Here is a 27,803-nt window from a genome sequence, read left to right on the forward strand (position 1 = left end):
CGAGTAGCCTTGGGAGGCTCTTGCAGCTCCCTGGGCTTGTTTTCCACGATTGATTCATCTTATTCACTCAGTCAAACAGGTGTTTTAGCATAGAAACCCTCAGGACATTCGGAATGCTTCCTGCATGCAAAGGGCTGTGGGTAACCCTGGGGGCAGAGCCTGTTCCCCACCACCACCCTCCCAGTGAAACACCCAAGCGCGGCCGCCACTAATCACTGCTTCTGCCCGCGTCAAACAGTGTGCATGTGTATTAAAGACTGTGCTTGGAAGCCAGGGGAAGAGACGAGGCATCTGATGAGCACCCTGGCCAATGTGGAGGTGAGTCAGTTTACATAAAGGCACCTGAAGGAGCCCTCTCTGTGCTGCGTCAGGCTCCACCTGCCCTTCAGGTCCTCAACCTGCACCGGGCCGTTGAACCGGTTCAAAACCAGCCAGAGGCCTCCATGGCCTTTAGCTAGGAAGAAAAGGAATTAGAACCTCCCAGGATTCAATCACAGGGGATCTTAGTAAGAGCACAAAGCAAATACACAGGTGAACTTAACTGAATCTGATCAAAATCGGTCTGAGAAAATTCATCTATTTTTTTAACATTCATTCATTCCTTCGCTTACTCATTTGCTCACCATTTTATAAGCACGACACACTATGTATGTTTACTTGGTCGCTGAACAGATTTTCAGCTCCTTGCGGGGAGGGAGTGTGTCTTGTTCATCCACGTATTGCTGGGGCTGCCGCAGATGGTGGTGCCGTAGATGGTGGCGCCGTAGATGGTGGCTTGCAGCTGAAGGAATGCAACCTCCGCTCGGCTTTGTCGGGGCTGCTTCAGCCTGGAGGAGCAGCCAGGATGAAGCGGGGACTTCTTTTAATAAGCACAAAGGTATGGTCTGTGTGCTAAGCTGTGGCCTGAGGAAACATGTGCTCCCAGAGGAAGCTCCTTTTCTAATGATTCGGCTCAAAGGAGCTGCTTTCTAAATGACACTTTGTGCCTTCAGAGCCCATGTGTGTCATGGTCTAATGTAGTGCTACTCTAGCACTGCTTTGTTTGTTTTTGGAAACATTTATTGGGCATTAACTGTGTACAGGGTGCAGTGTTCAGTTCTGCCCAGTCATGCAAAGCAATAAAATAGGGCAAACTACCGACTTCCATGTCTGTAAATTATTTAGGTAAGTGTATGATAAAGACACATGCACTGAAAGAAGGGGGGTCTCCTCTACTCTGGGGAGTTATGGAAGGCTTCCAGGAAGTCACTTCTGGTTAAATTTTGAAAGATGAGTAGGTTTGCCCAGGAGGAGAATTGTGGGAACGTGTTCCAGCCCAAGACCAGAGACCTGCATGGACACGATGAAAGAGGGAAAACGTCAAGTTGTGTAGGTGTGATAGGAACCAGAATTTATAACCTTTCAAATGCAGGTTAGATGAGTTCTTATCCAGGAAGTCTTCCAGAATCCCTACAAGAGAGATTCACTATCCCTCTTCTTACAGCCTCTGGACCTGTTATCAGCTTCCATTATTTTAGTTACCCCTTGGCGCTGCAAACATTTGTAATATGCACATCTCAATGATAGACCAGAAGCTTGCTGAGGCCAGAGAGCTTGTATCTTCTTCATTTTTGTTTCCTTAGTGAATAGCATAGGGAATAGAGTAGTTGCTTCATGCACATTTGGTAAAGTATATTCCCACATGGAGAATATGGAGAAGGTGCCTCCCTCCTAGAGTTGGTCTTGAGGGACTAATTATATCTATTACATTTACAGGACCTCTAAAGTCTTGCTTGAATTTTCTTTCTTTTTTTTTTTTTGGCTGTGTCGGATCTTGGTTGTGGCGCACAGGCTTCTCTCTAGTTGTGGCGCGTGGGCTCTGGGGCGTGTGGGCTCTGTAGTTTGCGGCATGCGGGCTCTCTAGTTGAGGCACGTGGGCTCAGTAGTTGTGGCACGTGGGCTTAGTTGCTCCATGGCACGTGGGATCTTAGTTCTCCGACCAGGGATTGAACCCACCTCCACTGCATTGGAAGGTGGATTCTTTTTTTTTTTTTTTTAAACATCTTTATTGAAGTATAATTGCCCCACAATGGTGTGCTAGTTTCTGCTTTATAACAAAGTGAATCAGTTATACATATACATATGTTCCCATATCTCTTCCCTCTTGCGTCTCCCTCCCGCCCACCCTCCCTAACCCACCCCTCTAGGTGGTCACAAAGCACAGAGCTGATCTCCCTGTGCTATGCGGCTGCTTCCCACTAGCTATCTATTTTACATTTGGTAGTGTATATATGTCCATGACACTCTCTCACCCTGTCACATCTCACCCCTCCCCCTCCCCATATCCTCAAGTCCATTCTCTAGTAGGTCTGTGTCTTTATTCCCGTCTTGCCACTAGGTTCTTCATGGCCTTTTTTTTTTTTTTTCCTTAGATTCCATATATATGTGTTAGCATACTGTATTTGTTTTTCTCTTTCTGACTTACTTCACTCTGTATGACAGACTCTGACTCCTTCTTGGAAGGCGGATTCTTAACCACTGGACCACCAGGGAAGTCCCTCAAATTTTCTTATATAGACAATTTTACCTAATCATACGAGCAGTTATTTACATGTATATATAGGTGAAATAATTCATATTAAACTTATCTGTGGCTTCTTCTGGGGAGTGGAGAGAGAAGTGGGGGGTGTACTATTTCAGAACGATTGAGTATGGTTGTCCATGTTGTGCACTGCACAGTTCTAGAGACCATTCATTTAGATGTGGATCTGTACTTTATAAATTTAAACAAAGAATAACAAATACAGAGAAATCATGACACTGTTAATAGTTTTTACTTTCTTTTCAGGGTTTTTTTGCACTTATCCAAAATGTCCAAAATGGATGGGCATGGCTTTCATATTAAAAAATTATTAAGACTAATGAGTTGTGGACAATTTGAGAAACATTGGAAGTACAACAGAGAAAATAAATATGACCCACATTTTACCAAACAGAGAAAACTACAATTAACATTTTACTTCATAAAGTTTGTTTTCTAGCTTTTTATTTTAAAATGATATTTGTTCTTTGAATAATGTAGAAATGTGCAAAGAAGAAAATCAAAATCACTTCTAACTCACCACCCAGTGAGGACCCACTGTTAACATTTTGTACATTTTCTTCCAGCCTTTTTCTATGTTAATTACAATCATAATTCCCATTTGCTGAGTGCTTAATTTGAGCCAGGCAATGTGCTAAGCACTTGCCAGACATTATCTCATTTAATTCCCACATAAGCCTGAGGTGGGAATCATCAGCCCCATCTCACAGAAGATACAAACCGAAGGTTAAGAAACTTGGATCAGTTGCAGTTTGAACTTAACATTGCCTGACTCCAAAGCTAACATTCTTTATGATTCTCTATACGCCTTCAAAATCGTGTGTGCAGTTCCATGCACACACCTGCTACATACACAGGCTGCAAACACAGATACATAGACACAGACACACACATAGACACACAAGCTGTGATTACATTGTGTCTTGCATTTTTCTGTCTGTTTTATTTTTTATTTAATATTATATGGTGAGCATTTTATGATGTCATGTAAAAACACTTTTAGAAAGTGGTTTGGTAAACTTTGCTTTTTTAAGTTAAATTTTAAGCAAATCAGTCTTGAAGCATTAATCTCCATAGAGGACTGGCCTTTGTCATCAGGCCTCCAGACCTACTACATATCCAGTCCTCAGGATCCCACCTCCTGGCTGCTTCTCCCTGACTGTTTTCTTGTCCATTCTGCTTCCTTAAGCTGGGGTAGGAGAAGCCGGGCAAGCTGTGGTCACTGGCCTCAGGAGCTGTCAGAGGAAACTAACCTCCATAACATATGCATGAAGTGCATAGCCTGCACTTCATGACAGTATCTCCTATGAGCCCTGCTTCACAGCCTCAAAGCATTTCTTGCTTGTGTGTGTGTGTGTGTGTGTGTGTGTGTTTCATGTGAATAATCCTGTATGGCTGAGAAGACATTTTTCAAATCAAGAAATTTATGGACAGGTTAAGCAGTCAGGATAATATAACATCTTCAGCAAGGATGGCAACAAAAAATAGGGCATAGAGTACCAAACTTGTAGTTGAATGCAAACTGTTCACATCCAAAGTGGAACAGATCACTGTGGGCTTCCTCAGCTCCAATATGCTAATGATGGGTACTGAGAGTTCCCAGGGGAACTCAGAGTATACAGTGATTTCCAAACTTAATCCACTGAGTACCTGTTAGGGTGGAGGCATCTTTCTTAGCTGACTCTAGTTCTGTAATACACAGTTTGAGGAATACCGTTTTATAGGTTTTCTATATAATGTCGATTCAGTTGTTTAATTTCATTCAATAACTAACCAGTTTCTTGCTACTCAAAGCATGGTCTGAGGACCAATGGCAATCAGCGATCTTCTAGGGACTCCTTTGAAATACAGAATCTGCACCCCACCTGCCCGCCCCCCGCCCCCAGTCCACTGATTTGATATCTGCCCTGTAATAAGATTCCCAGGTCAAACACAGGAGTATTAAAGTTTGAGATCGATGCACTGCTGTTAAGGACATACAAGTTCTTAATGAAATGGAAGTCGCCTTACAGAGTTTATTTAATGTCACAAAGGGGGTTTCATACACGAGTTTGATTTAACGTACACAAATACAGGAAGTGGAAAATGCACTTGAATACTGCCAGCAGTGGAGCATGGACTCTGAAGGCATGTTCTGGTGTCCACTCAACAAGGATCCCAAGCAACCGTGAGCTCCCATGTTTCTCCTGAGTCCTTATTCTTCTCCTTTTTAGGAGCACACGCAGTCCCCTAGCGTGTCCACATTTGGAGCTGGAGTGATATGCAGCCACATCCCATTAGCTAATAGCGAGGCCCCTGGAGAGGGGTTTCAGCTGGGCACACACAGCTAAAGCCCCTTTAATGGCCCAGTCAGCTGTCAGGGCTGTAAACACATTTCTTTCCATTCAGAGCCATTTGCCCCTCTCTGTGACCTCTCGTGGCTCTCGGACCCTGGCCACGTGGCCCAGATGGCATAATCTGTCAGGCCAAAGCAGGTGACAGTGGGGCTTGCTGTTAGGTAATCAGTGACTATAATTAGCTGGGGTGGAAATGATAATGGGACCAACTGCAGAGCTGGGGCCGGGGGAGCCCTTGATGGGTGGAGTAGCAGCCAGAGAAAGCGGCTTGCTTCCTCCTCCTTCCCCTCTCTCCCTTCCCCCTCCAGCATGATGTTTCTAGCATATGGAGTGTATGTGTGCACGTGGGGTTTCATCCTCAGTGAGGAAGGTCAGGGTTGAGCACTGGCAATTTAGTAAGCGAGTTGTTTGGCCGCTGATCAATTTTATTTTGTAGGGTTTCGTTTGATAATTAGTTGGCTGTCAGGAGCTTTTGGGACCAAGTGTGCGGGAGGGTTGTAGAGGATTAGAACTTGATTCTTGGGGGTCAGACACATAGGCATTCAGACCCTGGTTCTGCCACTTAGCAGCCAGGTGGCCGCAGGCTGGTCAACCAGTCTCTCTATATCTCTAACAGTAGAGATCACATCACTCCCCTCGTGGGCCCATTGTTGGGGTTAATGAAATATCACGGTCAATACTGCTTGAAACACACCTGACATAGACTAGTTCCCATAATACCGTTTTCTTCTCTTCTCCTTCTCAGTGAGTATGACTTTGTACATGATGCCAATAAAACAGAATCAACCAACCAAAAAATCGTTCATAAAATACTGAATAAGGTCTCTTTGATAATAGGGGAAAGGAAGTTGTTTACCAAAAAGCAGTTGATAAGTGATGTTGGCTTTGCTTGTGACTTGTATCAGGAGGAGAACAGTCCCCACATTTTCTAAATCAAAATAGAAGAGATGGGGGAGGGCAGTCAACTAATAAACATTGAAGCATTGTTTGTTGTTTGTCATTGTGTAGCTGGCAGTTTATGGCTGTTTTCTAACACAGCACATATTGTCAGTTCACCGGAAACATTGTGGAAGCTTGTGCAGTTTGGGTACTTTGAAGGTCTAAAGTAAAACTTCTGCATCATCTACCTTCCCTCCTCCCACCCAACTGTTTTCTTCTTTTCCCTTCCTTTATTAAAAAAGAATAATATATCCCTAGAAAGGCAAAAAAGAAACCAAAACCTACCTACAATCCCAGAAATAACCACTTAACAATTTGGTATATATTCTTCTAGATCCATCTAGATGCAGATATTATTTTTTCATCAAAGTGGGTCAGATTTGGTCACTTGCAACCTGATTTTTCCCCCCACTTAATATGTTGATTTTATTGTATGTCCGTAACTACATTTATATAACATGATTTTCCCCAGATTTTCAATCATAGTTTATTGGCTCAATTTACAAAGAAGTCTACTAATCTTTTTCCACTACCTTTTTTTTAATCAAGATAATTCACATACCATAAAATTCACCCTTTTAAAGTATACAATTCAGTGGTTTTTTAGTGTAGTCACAAGATTGGGCAACCATAGCTAACTCAAGAACATTTCCATCACCCCCGAAAGAAAGCACATATCTGCTTGCAGTGTTTGCTCCTTCCTCTAGCCCCTGGCTAATAGTAACTATGGTACCATTGAGATGCCATGAATTACCGACACAGTTCCTCACCATTGGACATGTAAATTGCTTACGACTATGTATGATTTTTAAAAATATTGTAATGATCAGTCTGTGAAATTTCGGTCCAATTAAATCATATTTTTGAGCTATGTCAGAGTTAATATACGCATGCTGTTTTAATTTAAAAAGGAGTGTTACATTTTTGGATGATGTGGTTTGGGGAAAATTTAGAATTAAAACAAATCTCTAAATCTGTAGAATTATAAACATTCTTTGGGGATTTCCCGAGTGTGGTCATTGCAAAATTGCTTTTGCAAACACTGCCTGTGGAGTTTGCCAGACGTTAGAAGTTGTGAAATTCTAATATATTACTCTGCAGTTTCGCTATGGAGGTTGATTCCTGAGTCCTCCTCCTAGAGTGACAGTCAAAATTGTGTTTTGTGTCTCTCTGAGCAGCCTTACGATCTGGTAGAAAGAAGGGCAGGAGGAGGGGTGTGGGGTAGAACCAATTCTGTTCATAGTTTCTAGGAGTGATTTTTAAAATTTGACTTAAAAAAATAGACCTTAATCTGATACAAAAGGAATCTGGTAGTTATATTTTAAAAACATTGCATACATAGACCATATTTGAAAATTCACTTCAATAACAATAAATTTTATTATAATAACTCCCACGAGTTAGGAAGTCACGAGGCTATGAGGACCAGCTGCTGCACTAAGTGTTCCTTGTGCCTTAGTTCATTCAACAACTTTGTGAAATCATCGATAAGATTGTTTAAGAAATGGAGTTTGGAAGTATTACACAACCTGAATGATGGTCAAACGACAAGCTATTCTGCAGTCAGTTTGGCAGGTCCATTGATCCTCAGCAATTTACCCCTTCCCAGCGCTTGACTCACCCCCTGAACCTGCCCCACCCTGTCTCAATGACAAAGCCAAGTTCTTCAGATCTTCCCTGAGGTCCGACACCCAAACAACAAGGGGCGCCTCCCTGTGCCTTAGTGGAAAGAGTGTAGTGGTTAGAGTCTTAGTTCTGCCACTTACCATGCCACCTTGGGCAAGTTACTTAACCACTCTGTGGCTCAGTTTCCCCATCTGTGTAATGGGGGTAACAGTATCACCTGTATGCATTTGTGATGAGAGTTAAATCACTATATTAAATGCAACTGATAAGTGCTCAAGCACAGTGTGATCACCCTGGCAGAGTTGGTCCGGCCTCGAGGTGACAACACTGAGCCTGTCCCCTGAGGTTGTTACAGAAGAGGTCTGGCCAGCTACTTCTACCGCATCATTTTACATTTGGGAAAACAAAGGGCTGGAGGGTGGAAATGCTCGTGTAAGGCCCACTGCTTGGCAGCAGTAGAATCTTTATAGTGATTCTATAAAGTGATCTGCTTGGTTTCTGTTTGTCTGTCCGAAGCAAAGACTGTGATGGCTTAGGAAGCAAGCATCAGAGGACAACACTCTATTTCTGTTCTCCATGCTCACAGGGTTCCCTCATTTAGTCCTTGGTCTCATCACAGCCAGGAATTACTGGTCTCCTTCGTGGTGTCCGACCCTGGGATTTACTGTGTGTTTACCCCCGCCAGTGCGAGTCAGGCCTTGTGCTCTCACATATTCTAACAATTGTCCTGCGAGGGAGATCTACTCTTACTCATTTTGCAGATGTGGAGACTGAGGCAGAAAAAATAAGCCATATTCAAAGCTACACAGGTATAAAGGGGTAGAATTTCAGAAAATTGCATCGTGATCAAGAGCTCATTTATGGGGCTTCCCTGGTGGCGCAGTGGTTGGGAGTCTGCCTGCCAATGCAGGGGACGTGGGTTTGAGCCCTGGTCTGGGAAGATCCCACATGCCGCGGAGCGACTAGGCCCGTGAGCCACAATTACTGAGCCTGCGCGTCTGGAGCCTGTGCTCCGCAACAAGAGAGGCAGCGACGGTGAGAGGCCCGTGCACTGCGATGAAGAATGGCCCCCGCTCGCCGCAACTAGAGAAAGCCCTAGCACAGAAACGGAGACCCAACACAGCCATAAATTAATTAATTAATTAATTAAAAAAAAAAAAAGAGCTCATTTATGACTGTGGGCAAGTACCTTGACCTCCTATGTTGCCATGCTTTTATCTGTAAAATGGAATAATAATAGTACCCGCCTTAAAAGGATGCAGTGAGGGTTATTAATTCTTGTAAAGTGCTTGGAAGAACTCCTGGCGCGTAGTATGAGCTCAATAAATGTCAGCCTTACACAAAACAAACAAAACAAAACACGATATGGATCTGTCTGCTTCCAAAGCTTGTGTTCCCTCTGTGACTCCCTGCTTCTTCAAAAGGAAGCAGGGAACTGAATTCATACTAAGAAACCTGAGCAAGATTTAGGATTGCAAAGCATTTGAAAGTGTGGCCTAGTTAGAAAGCACACTCGCTCACATACACACACATAGCTACTTTTAATAGCTGGTAAGAGCCAGAGAAAATCCAATTATAGATGAATCAATCGATTAGAAAGAAAGGGGGCAGAAGAAAAGAAAAAAAATGTTGGAGAGACACAGAGCCAAATTACAGCTGGATAATAGAATTAAGGGTCTGTAGAACAAACTGGGAGAAGTAACAAAGGGATAAGGGCTGGAGACTCATTCACAGCTCTGTAAAGATTTGATTCTTTCTCTGCCCCTTGACTCCAAGAGCAGTCACTGGGCCAGTGCCCCAAACAACTGATCACATTGGAAAGAGCTGGCAAATCATATGTTTGGCAAATCATATTTTTGCAGAGAAATGAACCACCTGTGGCCTCTGGAACAAGAGGATTCTGTTTGGGTTTAAACAGACACTCACATTTAAAGATGAAAGCAGAGGGCCCAAATATCACTCTCACGGGAGGGGGAAGGTGAAAGCTATGTTGCTAGTTGGCAAAGATGTAGCTTTTGTTCATAATGTTCTGTTTCCTAAGAAATCCTGTCTTTGCTCTCAAAGAAACATCTCAATATTAAGTAGAATTTCTCTTTCATACAAATGCTTTAAAAAACCCACATGCACTTTAAATTTTATTTTCTATTTTGGGGGGAGGGGGTGATGAGAGGGAGATGGGGCTCTTAATCCAGCAACAATCTCTACAGCTGTGTCTATTATTGGTGGGTTCTAGAATAACATCCGTTTCTATGTATTTATGGAAAGGCGTCCTTAACTAGGCCACAGAAAGAGCCAGCGCATCTATAAATAAATTAAGGAGGCTACGAGGCGCGGGTGGTGGCCCCTCTGGCTGCGGCCCTGCTGCACAGCTGTCGTCTTTGTGCCCGGCCGGGCCTGCTCCATTGTGGATGCGATTACCCGGCGGGCAGGGTGGTGCGTGCGGGGCGGGGCGCACCTTCACCGGCGGGCCTCGGGGATTGACACCAAAGGTGGGCTTCTCGGCCGCTGTGGACTGGCCTCGTTTGGCTGGGAGCTTCCGGCCTCTGTCTCGGGCAGTACAGGTTACCCAGGCAGCAGTCACTTCCTGAGAGCCAGCTGCACCCAGCCCGGGCTCAGGCTGAGCTGAGTTAACAGATGGTGGTGTTGGGATGGCGGGGCTGGGGGCGGCGGGGACAGGGCAAAAAGACAAGAGCAACAAAATAACCCCGAATATGTAAGTTTAAACAGAGCCAGGAGAAGGGGCACAGGCATGAAGGAAGATTTTCCCAGAGTTTGGGAGCCCGGTTGTTTTCTCCCACCCCCTAGGACTGGTGTGCCTGCTATAGGCTGCTCCCTCCAGAACAGGCATCCGGCAAGAAGGATCCAGAGTTCTACTGGCAGGTTTTTTCCTGTGCACTCACTTAAAGATTGAATTAAAAAAAAAAAAAAAAAAAAAAAGGCAGTTCTTTCCTTTAGAGAAATGGGGTAAAAAATGAGCTTCTATTTGTTTGGTAATCATTTCTAGATTTCCTGGGAATCTTGTCTTGGGAAGGACCTCACTACTCAAAGCAGTGGTCCCTGGACCTGCAACATCAGCATGTCTTATTCAAAAAGCAGGGTCTCAGGCCCTCCAGACCCTATGACTCGAATCTGCAGTTATTAAAGATTCCCTCATTCCATTTGGAAAGCTCTAGTTTACTATACTGGTCTTTTTTTTTTTTTTTTTTTAAACATTTTTTTTTTTTAATTTATTTTATTTTTGGCTGTGTTGGGTCTTCGTTTCTGTGCGAGGGCTTTCTCTAGTTGTGGCAAGCGGGGGCCACTCTTCATCGCGGTGCGCGGGCCTCTCACTATCGCGGCCTCTCGTTGCGGAGCACAGGCTTCAGACGCGCAGGCTCAGTAGTTGTGGCTCATGGGCCCAGTTGCTCCGCGGCATGTGGGATCTTCCCAGACCAGGGCTCGAACCCGTGTCCCCTGCATTAGCAGGCAGATTCTCAACCACTGCGCCACCAGGGAAGCCTACTATACTGGTCTTTAACCCTGACTGCACAGTTGAATCACCTGGCATCATGGGTTGACTTGCGTCCTCCAAAAAGATGTTGATGTAGAAACCCCCAGTACCTGTGATTGAGAACTTGTCTGGCAATCGGGTTTTTGCAGATGATCAAGATCTTAGGATGGGCCCTAATCCGTTATGACTTATGAAAAGGGGAGATTTGGACACAGAGACAGACGCGCACACAGGGGGGCTGCCATGCAGAGATTGGCATGATGCATCTATAAACAAAGGAATGCCAAGGATTGCCAGTAAACCACAGGAAGCTGGGAGAGAGACACAGACAGATTTTCCCTCATACCTTCAGAAGAATCCAAATCTGCTGGTACCTTGATCTTGGACTCCTGGTCTCTAGAACTATGAGATAAATTTCTGTTGTTTAAGCCACCCAGTTTGTGGTAATTTGTTATGACAACCCTAGCAAACTAATACACCCAAATCCTTCTATGAAAAATCCAGGGTTTTGAGCTCTGTCTGACATGTTTGTAGTCAGAATACCCAGGGGTGGGGCCAGTGGACTTGCATTTACTAAATGTCTTTTGGGCGATTCTGAAGTAGCTGGTAGTTTGGGAGCCAGTGGTCCTGTCTACCTATTATCTTGTGCTCACCCATACAACATCCTCCTGAAGAGCAGATGCTTGTATGTACCAATCTGCTTGTAAACTTCCAGTGATGGAGAGCTCATTACCTGATGGGGCGGCCCTATATATCATGGAAGGTTCTAATTGTTCAGAGAAACCTTTAAATAGAGCTAAAATCTCCTAACATTTTCTCTATCGTAAATATGAAGAAACTGAGACCCTGGAAGGTTGAGTGACTTGCCTAGGTCCATCCAGTCAGTATGGGGCCAGCTACAGATTTGAATCCAGGCAGTTGCCTGAGCCCATCCTCCTGACCACTTAAACTACCCAGATGACCCCTAGTTTACAAAGGGCCATTATAACTGTGCTCAAATCAAGACTCCTGCCAACCTTGGGAGACAGAGAGCCAGTGTCCCTCCCTGATCCTCACACCTGGATGGTGGGATGAGAGGGTGGAATATGAGATCGGGAGAGGGAATTGTGTAGTCCTCTAGGTGCCTGGGCTATGGGATTTGCCACGTGTCCATCCAGAGCGTGGATGAATTGGCTGGAGAGGCCAGGGTGTGGATTTGGTCCTTGTGTCAGGCCTGCTCCTGACCCTCGTCCCTGAGTGTGTCTCTCCTGCTCTCTTGGCCCTCAGTGTTCACACCTGTGAAACAGGGACAATAGACCCTGCCTTTTCTACCTTGTAGCAGCCTTGAGGGGCTCCACCGAGATCAGGAATATGCCTTGTGAAGTGCAAATATGATGATTATATTATAACTTGATGTGAGAAGAGAACTTAGGTACTTCTATGAAAAAACACTTCTCACTAGGGCAACTTTGGTAATTGCTCTTCCTGACCAACCATTTGATTTCTGCTCAGTTTCTACCAAGCCCTTTCCAGGCGTGAGTGGAAGTGGGTATAGGGAGGATGTCGGGGGTGGGGTCTTTCTGAGAGCTATACTCCCCCCTCCATGGACGTACCCCATTATGGACCCAATCTTCAAAATCAAGGACAGTGTACCCCTGTCTTTCCAGTAGGTTGCATCTGAGCTGGATTTTCCTGGGGCAGGGCTGCCTGTCCCTTTTTCCCTAGAAATCAAGATTCTCTCTACCCACTGGACCCATTCGTTAGGGTTCAGAAGTCTGGAAACTGTTATTATTCCCATCCCTAAATTTTCTCATATACTTCTTTATCAATTCATTCTACAAATATTCCCTTAGTGCTTCCTCTGGCCCGGATACTGTGCTGGGCACTGGGAATATGAAATGGATTAAGATGAGTTCTTATGCTCCAGGAATTTACAAGCAATCCAGTCTCAGAGCTGCACATATTTCCACGTTAGTTCCCAAGGCTGTCTCGTCTCTGCTTACAAGCCTCTCAGCAAGCCTTCCTCCTCTTCTCCCACCCCCTTGCAGTGTGGTAGACTAGGAAGAGATGACAGCTGAGGCAGAAAGTATAAGCTCTGCCCTCATTCCTTACTGTGTAACCTTGGGCAAGTCATAGCCTCTCTGAGCCTATTTACTTGTCCATAAAATGAGGTCAACAAGAGAGATCTGTGATAAGATTCAGTGAGTATTTTCTATGAACCAGACACTCTTCTAAGTGTTTTATGTCTTCATTTTACAGAGGAGGCAACTGAGGCAGAGAGAAGTTCATTAACTTACCAGGTCACGAAACTAGTTGTTTGCAGAACCAAGAGTCAAGCCCAAGCTCTAGGGCTCCAGAGCCCAGGTCCTTAACCACTGTCATATCTGGCCTCCCTAAGCTGTCCATTATCACTTGCCCTTAGGGGTCAAGTGAAGAGACAAAGTACTCCATGCTATAGTGCTGCTGAAATGGATGCAGGAAGAAGATGGTGATGATGAAGAACAAGTTCCTTTGTCAGTAAAGGAGTGAAATTTCTCAGTCTTATTTGTTGATTGATAGATGGATGGAATGATAAAGGGAAGGAGGGAAGGTGAAAGAGAAAGAGAGAGTGTTAGAGTTATATACAGGTGACACAGTCATGCACAGCACAGAAGTATTGCTATCCCAATTTTAAAGTTGAGGAATTGGAGGCTCACAGAGTTGATGTGCCTTGTCCTAGGTCAGACAGTGGCAAAGCTTGGATTTTACTCAAGAACTGTCTGATTCTGAAGCCAGTGCTCTTCTTATGTCTCTCTTAGCTCCTGGGCAGACGGGGATCAGCAATTCTTATGTACAGTTGACATTCTGTCTTCTCTCTTGTTCCCTCCTTCGTTTATCAGCAATTTGTGGGACAATTTCTGTACATTATTTATCATGGAGAACTTAACGAGAACAATCCACAATCCCTGCTTTTAGGCAGATACTATATGTAATAGATATTGATAATAATATATATAATATATAAATTATTATATAATTTTGTCTTCTCTAAGAAACAAGACTTACCTAAGGAATCCCCACTTCAAATGAGGAGGACTCTGGATCCAAAGGAGAGGCTTCCTCCCTCTTCCTCCCTCTCATGCTCTCCTGTGTTAGAATCTGCATTTAAATGCTGCTTCCAGTGTCAATGGACCTGATTTGTACAATCTGAAAGTCAGTTTAGCAAAGACAAATGAACTGTCTCTTTCTACCTTCAAGGTCTCACAGTAATAGGTAAATTTACAACAGTGTTATTCCAATGTCTTTGTTGCTTAAACAGATTGACTTTTCACTATGATGTCCTAGGCAAGTTCTAAAATATCACATGTTACAAATCAGAATCAGGATGACGTATGTGACATTCACATTGGTGAAAAAATGCAAATAAAGCAGTACAGTACAAGAATGATCAAAATAAAAGACAGGTATTTTTTTTCCCAAGGGAAACCTGTACAGATTTAACTAAAGTAAACGTGTCCAGAGAAAACCTAGGGCTCAAGATAGTTAATCTTCCTTAGAGATTAAAAGGAAAACAGTATCTATTTAGCCCCTATATTGTGCTAGGCAGTGAGACACTCATTTAATCCTCCCAGCAACCCTAAAATGAATATATTATTATAGAATAGAAATGGGAATTATCTGAGATGATGTAAGTAAGATGCTATGTCCATTGCCTGGCACACAGTAATTGTTCAATAGTGGTGGCCATTAATACTATTGCTTAAACCCATTTAATAGATAAGGAAGGTAAGGCTCAGAGAGATTCGACAACTTGCCTGAAAAGTTACGTAGCTAAGGGGTGGCAGAGCAGGAGTCCAACACAGACCAATCGGGCTCCAGAGATCACACATACACTTCCTGCAGTGCCATGCAGTTACCAAGTTGCATTTTTTGGAAGAAAGACAAAACTTGACTTTTCAGCTAGTGGGAAGCAGCAGCATAGCACAGGGAGATCAGCTCTGTGCTTTGTGACCACCTAGAGGGGTGGGATAGGGAGGGTGGGAGGGAGATGCAAGAGGGAGGAGTTATGGGGATATATGTATATGTATAGCTGATTCACTTTGTTATAAAGCAGAAACTAACACACCATTGTCAAGCATGTATACTCCAATAAAGATGTTAAAAAAAAACACACAAAAAAAATGACCTGGAGTTCTGGTTCCCCTAGGTCAGCCCTGTTCCTGGTGTGTTTTTCTTTTTTCTCTAATTATCTAGTCTCATTAATTAGAGGCCACCATGCAGTTCCTTTTGTAACCCCTGATTAGCTCAAAATCGTAAAGGAAACATGGGAGAAAACAGAAGATGCCACTGCCATCTGCTGCAGGTCTTTCTCGAGCCCCATGCTAACAAGTCCTTCTCTCCACTGTGACTCACACCCCATTGCCTGCCCCTCCCCACCAGGCCAAGCTGGGTTATGACTCATTCTGGCTTCTGGCAGGCTCAAAAGAACCATAAATTTAAACCCAGTCCTTCAAGGTCAAGGAGCACCATAGTTCTTTAAGCCTCACCATTGTTGTTGGTGCACGCCTTCTCCTTCAGCCAGTGGGAACTCTGTGCCTCTGTGGGGTTTTTCCTTTCAGCTAATTGCTCCCTCCTTGGTCCCACCTTGAGAAGGCTGTCAGTAAAGGAGGCATTCCTGGGTCAGAGGTCAGGTCACAGATGCTCCAGGGCTGAGACCTCAGGTGAATTCTGGGGTTTTGCAAAAGAGAAATTGGGGAAGCCAAGTCCTCTCTTAAGTGAAGCTCATTAGGAATCCCAGCAAAAGCAGGGACCCCTTAGTGTCGTGTCATCATGGGCTACTGGGCCTGTGGCTTCATGGGCAGGTTATAATTAGCAGACAGCTCATCCTGGAGGAAAGCAGAGAATGAGCCTCGGAACTGGTCCTTCTGCCTCCGGCTTGGCTTCCCTCCAGCCTGCCCCATCATCATGTCATTCTCATGCTTAAGATCTTTAATGACTTCCTTTTAACCTCTACTTAACAACAGGAAGAATTTTTATATAGTTTAAATGGAAAGGAATAAAACCCACTTCTCTCCCACTGCCTCCCTGCTTCACCTGCCCAGCTTCTTCTGATCTCTAAGGTTCAGCTCTGCTGTGGACTCTTCTGATTTGCTAGGCTGAGCCAGGTGCCTACTGTGTGCATTTGTTACACATCTTGGACTTCCTTCTAGCTCAGACCTTACTGCACTTCACTGTACTCTGGTTTTCTATTATATATCTTAATCATGCAATGAGCTCTTCAAGGGACAAGACCCTATTAGCACAGGTTACATAGTAGGTGTTAAAAAATAATGGGTGACATAGCAGGATGGTTGAGAAACTTACCTGTGTCTCTTTTTTGTATGACTGCAGATTCACTGGAAATGAAGGAAAGATACCCCTTTCTGTGTAACTGAGATCTGTATTTCCTTTGCTCTTAATAAAGGCAATCAATAGCCTTTTTGGGCTTCAAGGCTGAAAAAAGTAAGTGAGGAACCCACTGAAGTATAGTCTAAAGTGGAGATGGGGCCTCTTCAAGGTTTGAAGCAAGTGGAGGCACAATCAGTGAGATGATTGGGTCAAGGCATGGTTGTGGGGATGTTTAGAGAACCACTTCAACTGAAAGGTCATTGTAGCTGTCATGGTAGCCTGTGCCTAAGTGCTAAGTGCAGTGGCCTCCGGAGCCCTAACAGAGTTCCTTGTGGCTGAGCTGGTACAGAGGGAGGGGGATTGCTAGCACAACCACCCATTTTCTGGTGGCCCATGACAATTGAACAAGGACTTCTGTACAGCAACAGCAACACTAGGGACTGGAAATGAAAACTGAGGCTGTTGTCTCCTTACCACCCCACTCTCTCTCCACCATTTTCCTGGATCTAATAAGCCTTAGAATTCTTATATGATCCCAATGAGAAAGAGGGATTGGTGTGGGTATGGCTAAGATTGAATTTGATAAGTAATGGCTTTATGGAAATACTTCTACATAATGAAGATGCCTTGTGAACAAAAAGAAAATAGACCACTAGCCTTGCAAATGAACAGCTGGAATGAGAAAGACTTCAGTCCAATAAGCATGTATGGAGCTTTAGCTATAGGCTTGGGGCTGAGAATATCATGGTGGATAAGTCATGGACCCTCCCCATGATGTTCCTTTGCAATTTGTGAGGTAGACCAGATGACCACATAATCAGGAATTTCAATATAATTTGTTGTATGTTGAGGTAGAAGGAAGCACTGAAGGGAGGAGAACATAGCCTGGACTGGGGAGGCAGGGAAGATTTTCTAGGATATATTGTACTTGAACTGGTCCTTGGAGGTAAATGAACTAAATTTCTGATAAAAAAGAGAAAGGGTATTCCAAACATCAAGGAGACAGTGACAGAAATTTGTATGAACTGTCCTGCATGTGGGGACATTTATATGTACTTGGATGTTACGGGAAAATGAAATGTGTGACCTTAATGGTGGAAGATGAGGTTAAAATGTTAAACAGGTCCAGAGCCAGAGAACCCTGGACTAGATCCCAAGGATGATGGGCAGAAATCGGAGGGTTTTAAGCAGGTCAAATTTCAGCTTTAGAAACATAGAGTAATTAATGCAATGCTAGGTCTTATCATAAATAAATCCTGAAACCTCAGTGGTTTTATGCAGTGTCCATAACAAGAATAATGGTAATATGATGATGATGATGATGATAATGACAGCAGGTAACAGACAGTGCCTGGTATGTGCCAAAATTACTCTAAGTGCTTTACAAATATTTCTCTTAATCCTCGTAACAATGTTACAAAGTAGAATTATTATCTCTTGCCATTTGACAAGCAAGAAAATTGAGTCAGAAGAGGCCCCGGATTTAAGATATAACTGATTCTCGATGTACAACACTAGAACTAACTCTAAACACATCCCTGGGAATGAACAACTCTGGGAGATGGAGGATGTGGTGGGTAGGAAAACAACCCCTGACCACTGGGAAGGGTCCTGGAAACAGAGAAAATGGCCTGGAGTGTTGAAGTGTGTGGAAACTTGGGGGAGAGAAATGGTTGACGAGTGCCATTCCTCAATATTTTGTCAAGGAAGGCACAGATACCAAATGGTTCATACGTTGTTTCAGCCATTATTGAGCACAACTCTGTGGCAGGCCGTGGGATAGGCTCAAGGATGTGCCCCCTCCCTGGCTTCCAGAAGCTTCTGTGTGATTCCAGGAAGGGCAGAGTGACAGGCAGGTAGAAATCTGTAAAAGCTTTCCTTTACTTTTCATCCATCCTATAATAAGTATAGGTCATTTTTTTGCCTGTCCCACATTCATTTTCTTTCTTTTGATTTTCCTTTTAGGAATTACCCCTCAACCATGTTGTGCAACATGTGCAACTCATAGGGTTGGCCTGAGATCCAAACCAGAGTGGCCAGGCATTCTGTCTCTAGAATTTGACTTTTGAATGGAGTGACATAGTAATGAGAAATAGTTGTAGCTGCTTCATCTAGCACTCTGAAGAGGCTTTCCTTTGGTTCCTGGAGCCTAGGGCCCTGGAGGTGCACAGCTTCTTTTCTTCATAGTCATGTGTTTTCCCATATCACATATATATATATATATATATATATATATATATATATATATATATATATATATATATATATATACATACATACACACACACACACACACACACATCTAATCATATTGTGTATAAATGTGTATGTCTATATACGTGTTTGTGTGTGTGTATGCTTTTTTTTTTTGCTTATATTGGCCAATTGTTTTCTGTTGCTTGCAACCAAAGACATTTAACTAACACATATCCTTTTCTGGTATCTTTCTGCCTTGGTTTTTCTACCCGTAAAATGGGAATAGTAAAACTTACTACTTACCCTCAGGAGGTTGTGTAGATTAAAGGTATATGTCAATAAAATGCTTTCAGATGCTTGGATGAAAGTTGCTATAGAACTACAAAGTCTTCTTCTCAATTTTAGCCATACTTTCAAAGAGGGACTTCCTTTATATACCATAAAACAGCTTTTATCCTGAGAGGATGTGTTCCTCATTTTACTGTCTCTGTAAACAGTTCAAAGATTGCTCCATACTTGCTGTGTTTCCAAAGCTACCATTCGAGATGAAAGCTCAGCTTTATTTAGCGTGAGAAGTAGCTGTGTGATACAGGGAGGTGATGTGGACATTATTGATATTGTGTGTTAGTGATAAGGAAGTTGGCTTAAATTCTCAGGTTGTTACTTTTTTGGCTTTTTAGGGTTAATACTCACATTCTTACCTCAAGTCAAAATAAAATGTAAAAACCCCACTCATTTTAGAGCAAAAAGAGTTGCATCATATAAGAGCATTCGGCAATTATGAAAGTATGTACCATAATAAAAGCTACAACACCTACAGGTTCTAGAATATTTTATGATTTTCAGAACACCTATACTTTTCCTTAGGCCAGTATAGATTCTATAGTATCTGGCAGTTGCCAACTATACATAAGATTCCTGAGTTATTATTTTAAGTGAACCATTTTTATAATATGCAAACATTATGACAGTAATGCACACTCATCAGGGGAAATTTGGAAATGCAGAAGGGTAGAAAGATAAAGAAAATACATCAGTATTTCAACAGACTTGCTGCCTTAAAACAACAATTTATTACATTTTCATATATACCAATTTTCTTTTTCTATGTAATTATTTTATAATTATTTCTTATTAGTTGATACAATTTTATATCCTGTGGGTTTTTTTTTTTTCTTTTCATATTACATTACAGATCTGGCAGTTATCTATTTTCACCCCAAAACTCAGTGGGTTACAGTAAGAACCATTTTGATTGCTAATGAGTCCAAAGGTTTGCTGGTAGTTTCTTCAATTTCTAGTCTCATCTGGGCTTGCTCATGGGTCTGTCATCAAGTGATCCTGGCTGGGCAATCTCACTTGTTTGGGGGTTCACAGCTCTCCTACACTTGGTGTCTCATCCTCCAGGAGGTCAGCCTGGACTTGTATTTGTGATGGTGGCAAAATTCCAAGAGAGAGAAGAAACAGGAGAGGCTTAGGTGCAGACCAGGCCAATCATTATTGCCACCGTGGTTGTTGCCAGTGCAAGTCACACGGCCAACATGGATTCGAGGACTGGGCAAGTAGCCTCCATGGCTCCATGGGAAGGGGCTAGTCATCTGCAATGGTCAGGGATAGAAGGTGGGGTGAAGAATTGTATCTAGAGTTTGGTTTGCAGTTGCTCTCCCAGAATAACATAAGCATACTCTGTATTAATTCATAGACATATATAATGACTTCACAGTATTACACTGAGTGACACCATCACAGACAATTTAAACATTCCCAAATTTTAAGTCATTTAGGATTTTCTGCTTTGTTTGCTGCAGCACAACAAACAGTTTTGTGAGAAGCGAACCTTTCTATTTGGGGTTATTTTAAAAATCCTAATGTAGAATCACAGAAGTGAATGTATTGTTTAAAAGTTTATAAATATTTTTATTGTTCTTCCTTCATTCTTCCAAAGCGCTTTGCAAGAGGCTTATACTAATTTAAATCCACATCAGTAGCATATAAGGAGGGCTCATTTCACTGCACTGCCACCTGTATTGAATACTTAAACAAATCTCTGCTGAAACAAATTAGGAACCTCCCCACCCCCAGCATTTCCTTGATGTAACTGGTGCATTTATTTAATTGCTAATAAAGAAAGAGAAGGAGGGATCCAGAGAGAAAAAGAGGTTTATATTGTCAAACAAGATTAGGAAATGCTGTATGTTGCATTCCTATCTTAGTTAATCACAATGGACACGCTCTGAAGAGTCCCACAATAAAGTAATGTGTTCAACGTTATTGCTGAGTCAGTGTTTCCTTAATTAATTTGATCACAGAACACTCATTTTTTGTATAGCATCAATTAACAACCTTAGCACAACTGTTTTGAGTGGGACATTCTTGAGTAAATGCCGCCTGGATAAAACATGGTAGTTTTTCCTCGCGGTGGGAATTTCAGATGCCCTGCAAAGGCAAGAGGGGTACTAGAGACATCTGGGGCTCCTGATCATTACTAAAATCATACTAAACTTTATGAAAAAGAAATTAAACTTGTCAGTGAAAATGTTCAGCTTCTCTTTCTTCCTAATCATTCTCTTTGCAGTGATCACCCCAAGAGCTTTCAGGTTTTGTTTGAAGTGATGCATTCTTCCCTAGAAATAGCATGCTGGCATTTTTCTCTTCTTTACATTTTCACAATAAAACATATCTGACTAGAGGCTCAGAGCTTAAGGGCTGGCCCTTTTCTAGGACTTTGCAGCTCTAGATATGGTCTGCAGACCAGCAGCACCTGCACCATCTGGGAACTTGGTAACAATGCGGGGTCTCAGGCCCCACCGAGACCTCCTGAATCAGAGTCTGCGTGCCTTTTTTGGGAGATGTCTTGGTGATTCAGTGAGTGCATATTAAAGAAATGGAAGACCCATCCAGGGGACACCCAGCTAACCTAAAGGAACTTCCCCTTCCTCCTGACCATTACTTTGTTATTCAGTCACCACCACCAGGCATGGCAGAGTCAGTAGGCATATATTATTTTCTCCCTTAAACTCTGGCCCGTGTGTGGTCACAAGCCCATTCTCCTAATGCTTTTAAGCATAGTTGAACTTACTAGAATGAAAACAAACAGAACATACCAAATACAGAGGCAAAGCAAAGATAAATTAAAGAAGAAAAAAAAAAAATAGGGTTAAACCAAGTCTGGGTTCCAGGTACACAGCCTTGATCCATTCCTAATCCTACCTGTGGAGACTTGCTCTCTAAGTCCCAAACAGCTGGTGCAGCAGCCCAGGCCCCTTCTGTGTCCTGGCCACCTCTTTCGTCCCACCTGTCTAGTACTGTTCCTTTCTGGAAGGAAACTTCTCACAGTTCACTGGCATACCCCGACCCCTACCCCCTTTACCCCAAAATAGGGAGATATCTTGATTATTCTGTGGTCAAATCACTTTCTGATTCATATCAAGTATTCCCTCTCCCAACCGCCCCAATCCCACCACTATTTCTCTTTAAAGAAAGTCTGCTTCAACCCAACTTACAAGGCAGTGACTTTATTGTAGCAGGTCCCTCAGTCTAATCATAGCAAATTACTCAGAATTATAAAGCACTAACTAAAGGCTTTTTATAGAGTTCTCTTACTTAGGCACTATTCAGAAGTAGTTAAAAACATGGGTCTAAAGGAGACTTCCTTATTCTGCTACTTGTTAGCTGTGTGACCTTGGACAAGTAACTGAACCTTTCTGTGCCATGATTTACTCATCTGTAAAAGGAGGAAAAGGGTAATGGTAATTCCTGTTTCTTAGAACCAGGACTGGCTGCAGTATTTGCAGGGCCTAATACTGATTGAAAATGTGGGGCACCTTGTTCAAAAGTTATGACCTTTCTGGGGTAGGAATTCAATACATTTCAGTTGTTAATAAAGCTTAGGGAAGTATGTATTATTTATCTTATTTTACAAAAGAAAGAACTGAGGATCTAGAAAATAAAACAAAACAATTTACCCAACAAGGCCGGACAACTGAGCTGCTGAGAGACATGATCGGACCTGGGTCTGCTCCCAAAGTGAATGAACAGAAATTCCCGAGAGAAGGAGCACAGGCAGGAGGAAATGGACTTATCCTGGACCCACTGGAGGTGAAGAGAGCCAGGGGCCAGGAACCACCCCCCCATCCCTCACTGTCAAAAGAACAGCAAAGAGAGAGCTATGTATCTTATTTCTGTGACACCTGAGGACATTTACTAGGTCAAAAGCAAGACTGAGAGCCTTTGGGCTGTTGGTGAGATCCTAGCAGAACTTTTGTCTTATTTTGATCGGAAACTTAAGCCTGTGTACCATTTCTCAGGCCTATGGTTTCCTAAGACCTTGAATGACTTCATTCTAAGTGGAGAACAAGGTTCCTTCCCCCACCCCACCCATCTGGTTGGAATCTTTCCTTTCTTTGGGCTGCAATATTTCCTGGTCTCCAAAGAATAAAGATCAATCTGAAAAACTTCCTTCGGCCCAGGGTCCTAGAAATCTGCCTTATTAGTCTGGTCAAGAGTAACTGCACGTCTAACCAGGAGCTTAGAGAAGGCGATGTGTGATGAGCCAGCATATGGGGTTAACTTTCACAGTTCTCTCCCACACGGTGAGGGCACAAACACAGGTGCATTGTTTGCTCTGCTTTAGAAAATGAGTTAGGCACTTACCATGAGCAATTTTAATTCTCATGATAGCCCTGAGGGGCAGGCATGACCATTCCCACCTTACAAATGAGGAAACAAGTCACACAAGCTAGAAAGACATGGACTCAGTTTTGAATCCAGGTTACTCTGGTCATACCGTACCATTCCATAACATACCTAAACTTTTAACCACTGTACAGTGAACTTTTACAATTGAGATGTCTAATTTTATGTGTCAACTTGACTGGGCCATGGGGTACCCAGATGTTTGATTAAAAATTAATCTCAGTGTTTATGTGAGCATGTTTTGGGGTGAGATTAACATTTAAATTAGTAGTCTGAGTAAAGCAGATTGCCCTCCCTAATGTGGTTGGGCCATGTCTAAGGGGTTGAAGGCCTGAATAGAACAAAAAGTCTGACCCTCTTCCAAATAAAAGCCATTTTCCCTGCCTTTGGACTTGAACTGAAACATTGTCTCTTCCTGGATCTTGAGCCTGAGAGCCTTTGGACTGGAGCCATTGACCCTCCTGGGTCTCCAACTTGCCAACTCACCTGGGACTTGCCAGCCTCCATAATTGTATAAGCCAGTTCCTCATAATACATGTATCTCCTACAACCTATTGGTTCTGTTTCTCAAATACAGTGATATTCTAGGAATGGTGCTCAGAACTTTGGGAATCCAGGGACACAGCAAAGATAAGAAGACAGTCCCTGTTTTCAACATGCTTACAGCGCAGAGAAGAAAATTAATAGCACAGCAGATTTACTGCTATTTGAGTTCTGAGAAGGAATTGATGGGATTGAGGAGCTAAGGGATGGGATTTAAGGCAGAAGCACCAGTGAATTTAAAGGCAGCGAGGCATAAGGGAATAATCTGATTGGGGAAATTTGTAAAAAAATCCTGAAAGGGTGAAATTGGCTGAATATTTATCAGGTTCCAGACAAGAAAACAGAAATCACATTAATTATTTTAACAACAAGCATCCACCGTGGAGGACTTGTTAAAGCAGGTATTGGAGGGCTAAGAAAGCAAAACAGAAACACTGAGGTAACAGAGATGGTCAGTGCAGGAAGCAGCAACCACCCTAAGTGCTGGGGGGCACAGGGTATCCATGGGGAATGGTTCCAGGGCCCCATAAGATATCAAGATCCTGGTTGCTCAAGTCCCTAATATAAAATGGCATAGTATTTGTGCATAACCTACACATATTCTCCTGTATACTTTAAATCATCTCCAGATTACTTATAATACCTACTACGATGTAAATGCTATGTAAATAGTTGTAAATACAATGTAAATCCTATGTAAATAGTTGCTGGTGCAGCAAATTCAAGTTTTGCTTTTTGGAACTTTCTGGAATTTTTTTTTTTTTTTTTTCTGAATGTTTTCCATCTGCAGTTGATTGAATCCTCTGATGTGGAACACACGGATATGGAAGGCCACTGTAATTAGAAATTAGACGGTTAAAGATGTTCCTGAGGAGCTGGGACTCAGACAGTGAAGAAGGGTTTTGCCTGGGTGCTTCTGGGACATCTGAGAGGTTACAGAAAGTCCGGTTCTGCCAGGGGAGGGCTGGAGTTGGGTAGCAGGGGCTTAGGAGAACCAACTGTTAAATTTCCAGGAATTTTTTGAGCCAATTGTTGAGACTTTTGTAGCTTGAGGTCACCCATGATGGAGTATTTATACAACAGAAATAGGCAAATGCTACTGATTTTTCTGGAGAAAATTTTCTGCACACCACTGGTTCTGGAACCGTGGAACAGGGGTGGAGACTGCAACTATGGCTGTTGCTGCTTTGGTGAAATGCTGCTGTTGGGGTGAAGAGCCAGGTCCCTTCCTTCTGGGGCTTCTAGCTTCTTTCTAGTTCCTGTGTTTGGCAGCATCTATAAGCACAGTCATCTGGCAAAGGACAATTGTAGTTTGCAGAATCCCAACCCTCACATCCCCAAAGAGGAATAGAGAAGGGTCTGTTTGGACCTGAAAAACAATAGCTGAAACACAAGGGGACCAGCTCTCTGATTTCTAGGAAGCACTGTCGCATAGTGGAGATAAGAGTCTGGCCTTAAAATCACTCAAATTTGCCATGGTTCAAATGTTGGCTTTGTCCACTGCTTCAAGATCAGAGTCATATATTTAACCTCTCTGTTTTACCTTCCTCATGTACAAAATGGGGATAATCATAATACCTAGTCATAGAATGGATTAAATGTGATAATGGCTATAAGAATAATAATGGCATCCTTATCTTCTCTATCAAATCTTTGCCAAATGTCACCTTCTCAGTGAGGACTTTTCTGACCACTATTTGAAATTGCACCTCCCTTCACCCCTGCACCCAGCACTGATTATTCCCCTCCCATAACTTATTCTTTTCTAACCTTTACCATCTTATAATTTACTTACTGTCTGTCTTCCTAACTGGAAGGTGAGCTCCATGAGAGCTGAACATTTGTTCTGTTTTGTTGTCTAGCACATAATTGCTCTTAAATAAATGTTAATTGCATAAATGAAAAATCTTGACTAGCAAATAGTATATACAAAGAAATGTTAGCCATCACTAATAAGATAAAAATTATTTTGTTAGTGTTTTGGTCTTCCATAAACACACTGCCATCACAGAACCAAACTCAGTTCCATAAAATGAGATGTTAACCTACTTTGAAAGTCTCTCAATGTTGATTATAAATTATGCTGTATGTATAATAAGTTTTCAGAGAAATTATATCTTTATAAAATAAATTCTTACTATCTTAAAAAATTGTCTCTCAAGAGAACTAACTGAGCTAGATTTACCGGCCCTCAATGATAGCTTGAAATGTTTAGGGTCTTTTTTGACATCTGTTACACATCTCTCAAAACTGGCCAGTGAATTTCCTCTTTCGATATAACTTTGGTGAAACATCCTTCTTGGTCTACTTTCCTTTCAGTTGTAAAATAAAAGAAGCAGAAACAGAGCTTTCATGCCTGGAGCATGCCAGAAAGACACTTGCAACATGCAAGTACCCCCAGAGGAACGTTTTCATTTGCCCTCTTACAGCTACCAGGTAGCAGATTAGACTCTTAGCATTACAGGGAAAAATTTCAGTACCTTATTTCTATGGTACAGGTAAATTTATTTATTATCATTTGGGTTTTTAAATTTTTTAAAGGTTACGCTCCATTTATAGTTATTACCAAATATTGGCTATATTCCCTGTGTTGTACAATATATCCTTGAGCCTATCTTACACTCAGTACTTTGTACCTCCCAGTCCCCTGCCTCATCTTGCACTTCCCCCACTTACTGGTAATCACTAGTTTGTTCTCCGTATCTGTGAGTCTGCTTCTTTTTTGTTATATTTATTAGTTTGTTGTACTTTTTAGATTCCACATATGAGTGATATCATACAGTATATGTCTTTCTCTGTCTGACTTATTTCACTTAGCATAATGCCCTCCAAGTCCATCCATGTTGCTGCAGATGGCAAAATTTCATTCTTTTTTTACAGCTAACTAGTATTCCATTGTATGTGTGTGTGTGTATATATATATATACACACACACACAAATATATGTATGCATGTATATATAGATCACATCTTCTTTATCCATTCATCTGTTGATGAACACTTAGGTTGCTTCCATATCTTGGCAATTGTAAATAATGCTGATATGAGCATTTGGGTGCATGTATCTTTTTCAATTAGTATGTTTGTCTTTTTCTGATATATACCCAGGAGTGGAATTGCTGGGTCATATGATAATTCTATTTTTAGTTTTTTGAGAAACCTCCATGCTGTTTTCCACAGTGGCTGTACCAACTTACATTCCCATCAACAGTGTACAAGGGTTCCCTTTTCTCCATATCCTTGCCAACATTTGTTGTTTGTGTTCTTTTTGAGGATAGCCATTCTGACAGGTGTGAGGTGATATCTCATTGTAGTTTTGATTTACATTTCCCTGATGATTACGGATGTTGAGCATCTTTCCATATGCCTGTTGGCCATCTGCATTTCCTCTTTGGAAAAAATGTCTATTCAGTTCTTCTGCCAATTTTTTAATCAGGTTTTTAAATTTTTTTGATGTTGAGTTGTAAGAGCTGTTTATATATGTTGGATATTAATCCCTTATTGGTTATATCATTTGCACATATTTTCTACCATTCAGTAGGTTGTCTTTTCATTTTGTCAAAGGTTTCCTTTGCTGTGCAAAAGCTTTTAAGTTGAATTTGCTTCAAGTTGTTTATCTTTGCTTTTATTTCCTTTACTTTAGGAGATGAATCCAAAAAAATATTGCTGCAATTTATATCAGAGAGTGTTCAGCCTATGTTTTCCTCTAGGAGTTTTATAGTATCTGATGTTACATTTAGGTCTTTAATACATTTTGAGTTTATTTTTGCATATGGTGTTAGAGAATATTCTAATTTGATTCTTTGACATGTAACTGTCCAGTTTTCCTACCACCACTTATTGAAGAGACTGTCTTTTCTCCATTGTATATTCTTGCCTCCTTCTTCATAGATTAATTCACCATAAGTGTGCAGGTTTATTTCTGGACTCTCTTTCCTATTCCATTGATCTATGTGTCTGTTTTTGTGCCAGTACCATACAATTTTGATCACAGTAGCTTTGTAGTATAGTCTGAAGTCAGGGACTGTGATTCCTCCAGATCTGGTCTTCT

General features: G+C 42.2%; 1 protein-coding gene across 1 annotated transcript in view; it reads left to right on the top strand.

Annotated features, from left to right (window-relative positions):
* Positions 1-324: 324 nt before the first annotated feature.
* LOC309627512 (uncharacterized protein) overlaps positions 325-27,803 on the top strand; it is a 254,459-nt gene continuing 226,980 nt past the window's right edge. The window contains exon 1 of the mRNA XM_082389550.1: positions 325-877. Within this exon, the coding sequence (XP_082245676.1) occupies positions 646-877 (232 nt within the window). The 5' untranslated portion in view covers positions 325-645. The remainder of the gene's footprint in view (positions 878-27,803) is intronic.

This window comes from Balaenoptera borealis (assembly GCF_965194805.1).
Source record: "Balaenoptera borealis genome assembly, chromosome: 4".
Taxonomy (NCBI): Eukaryota; Metazoa; Chordata; class Mammalia; order Artiodactyla; family Balaenopteridae; genus Balaenoptera; species Balaenoptera borealis.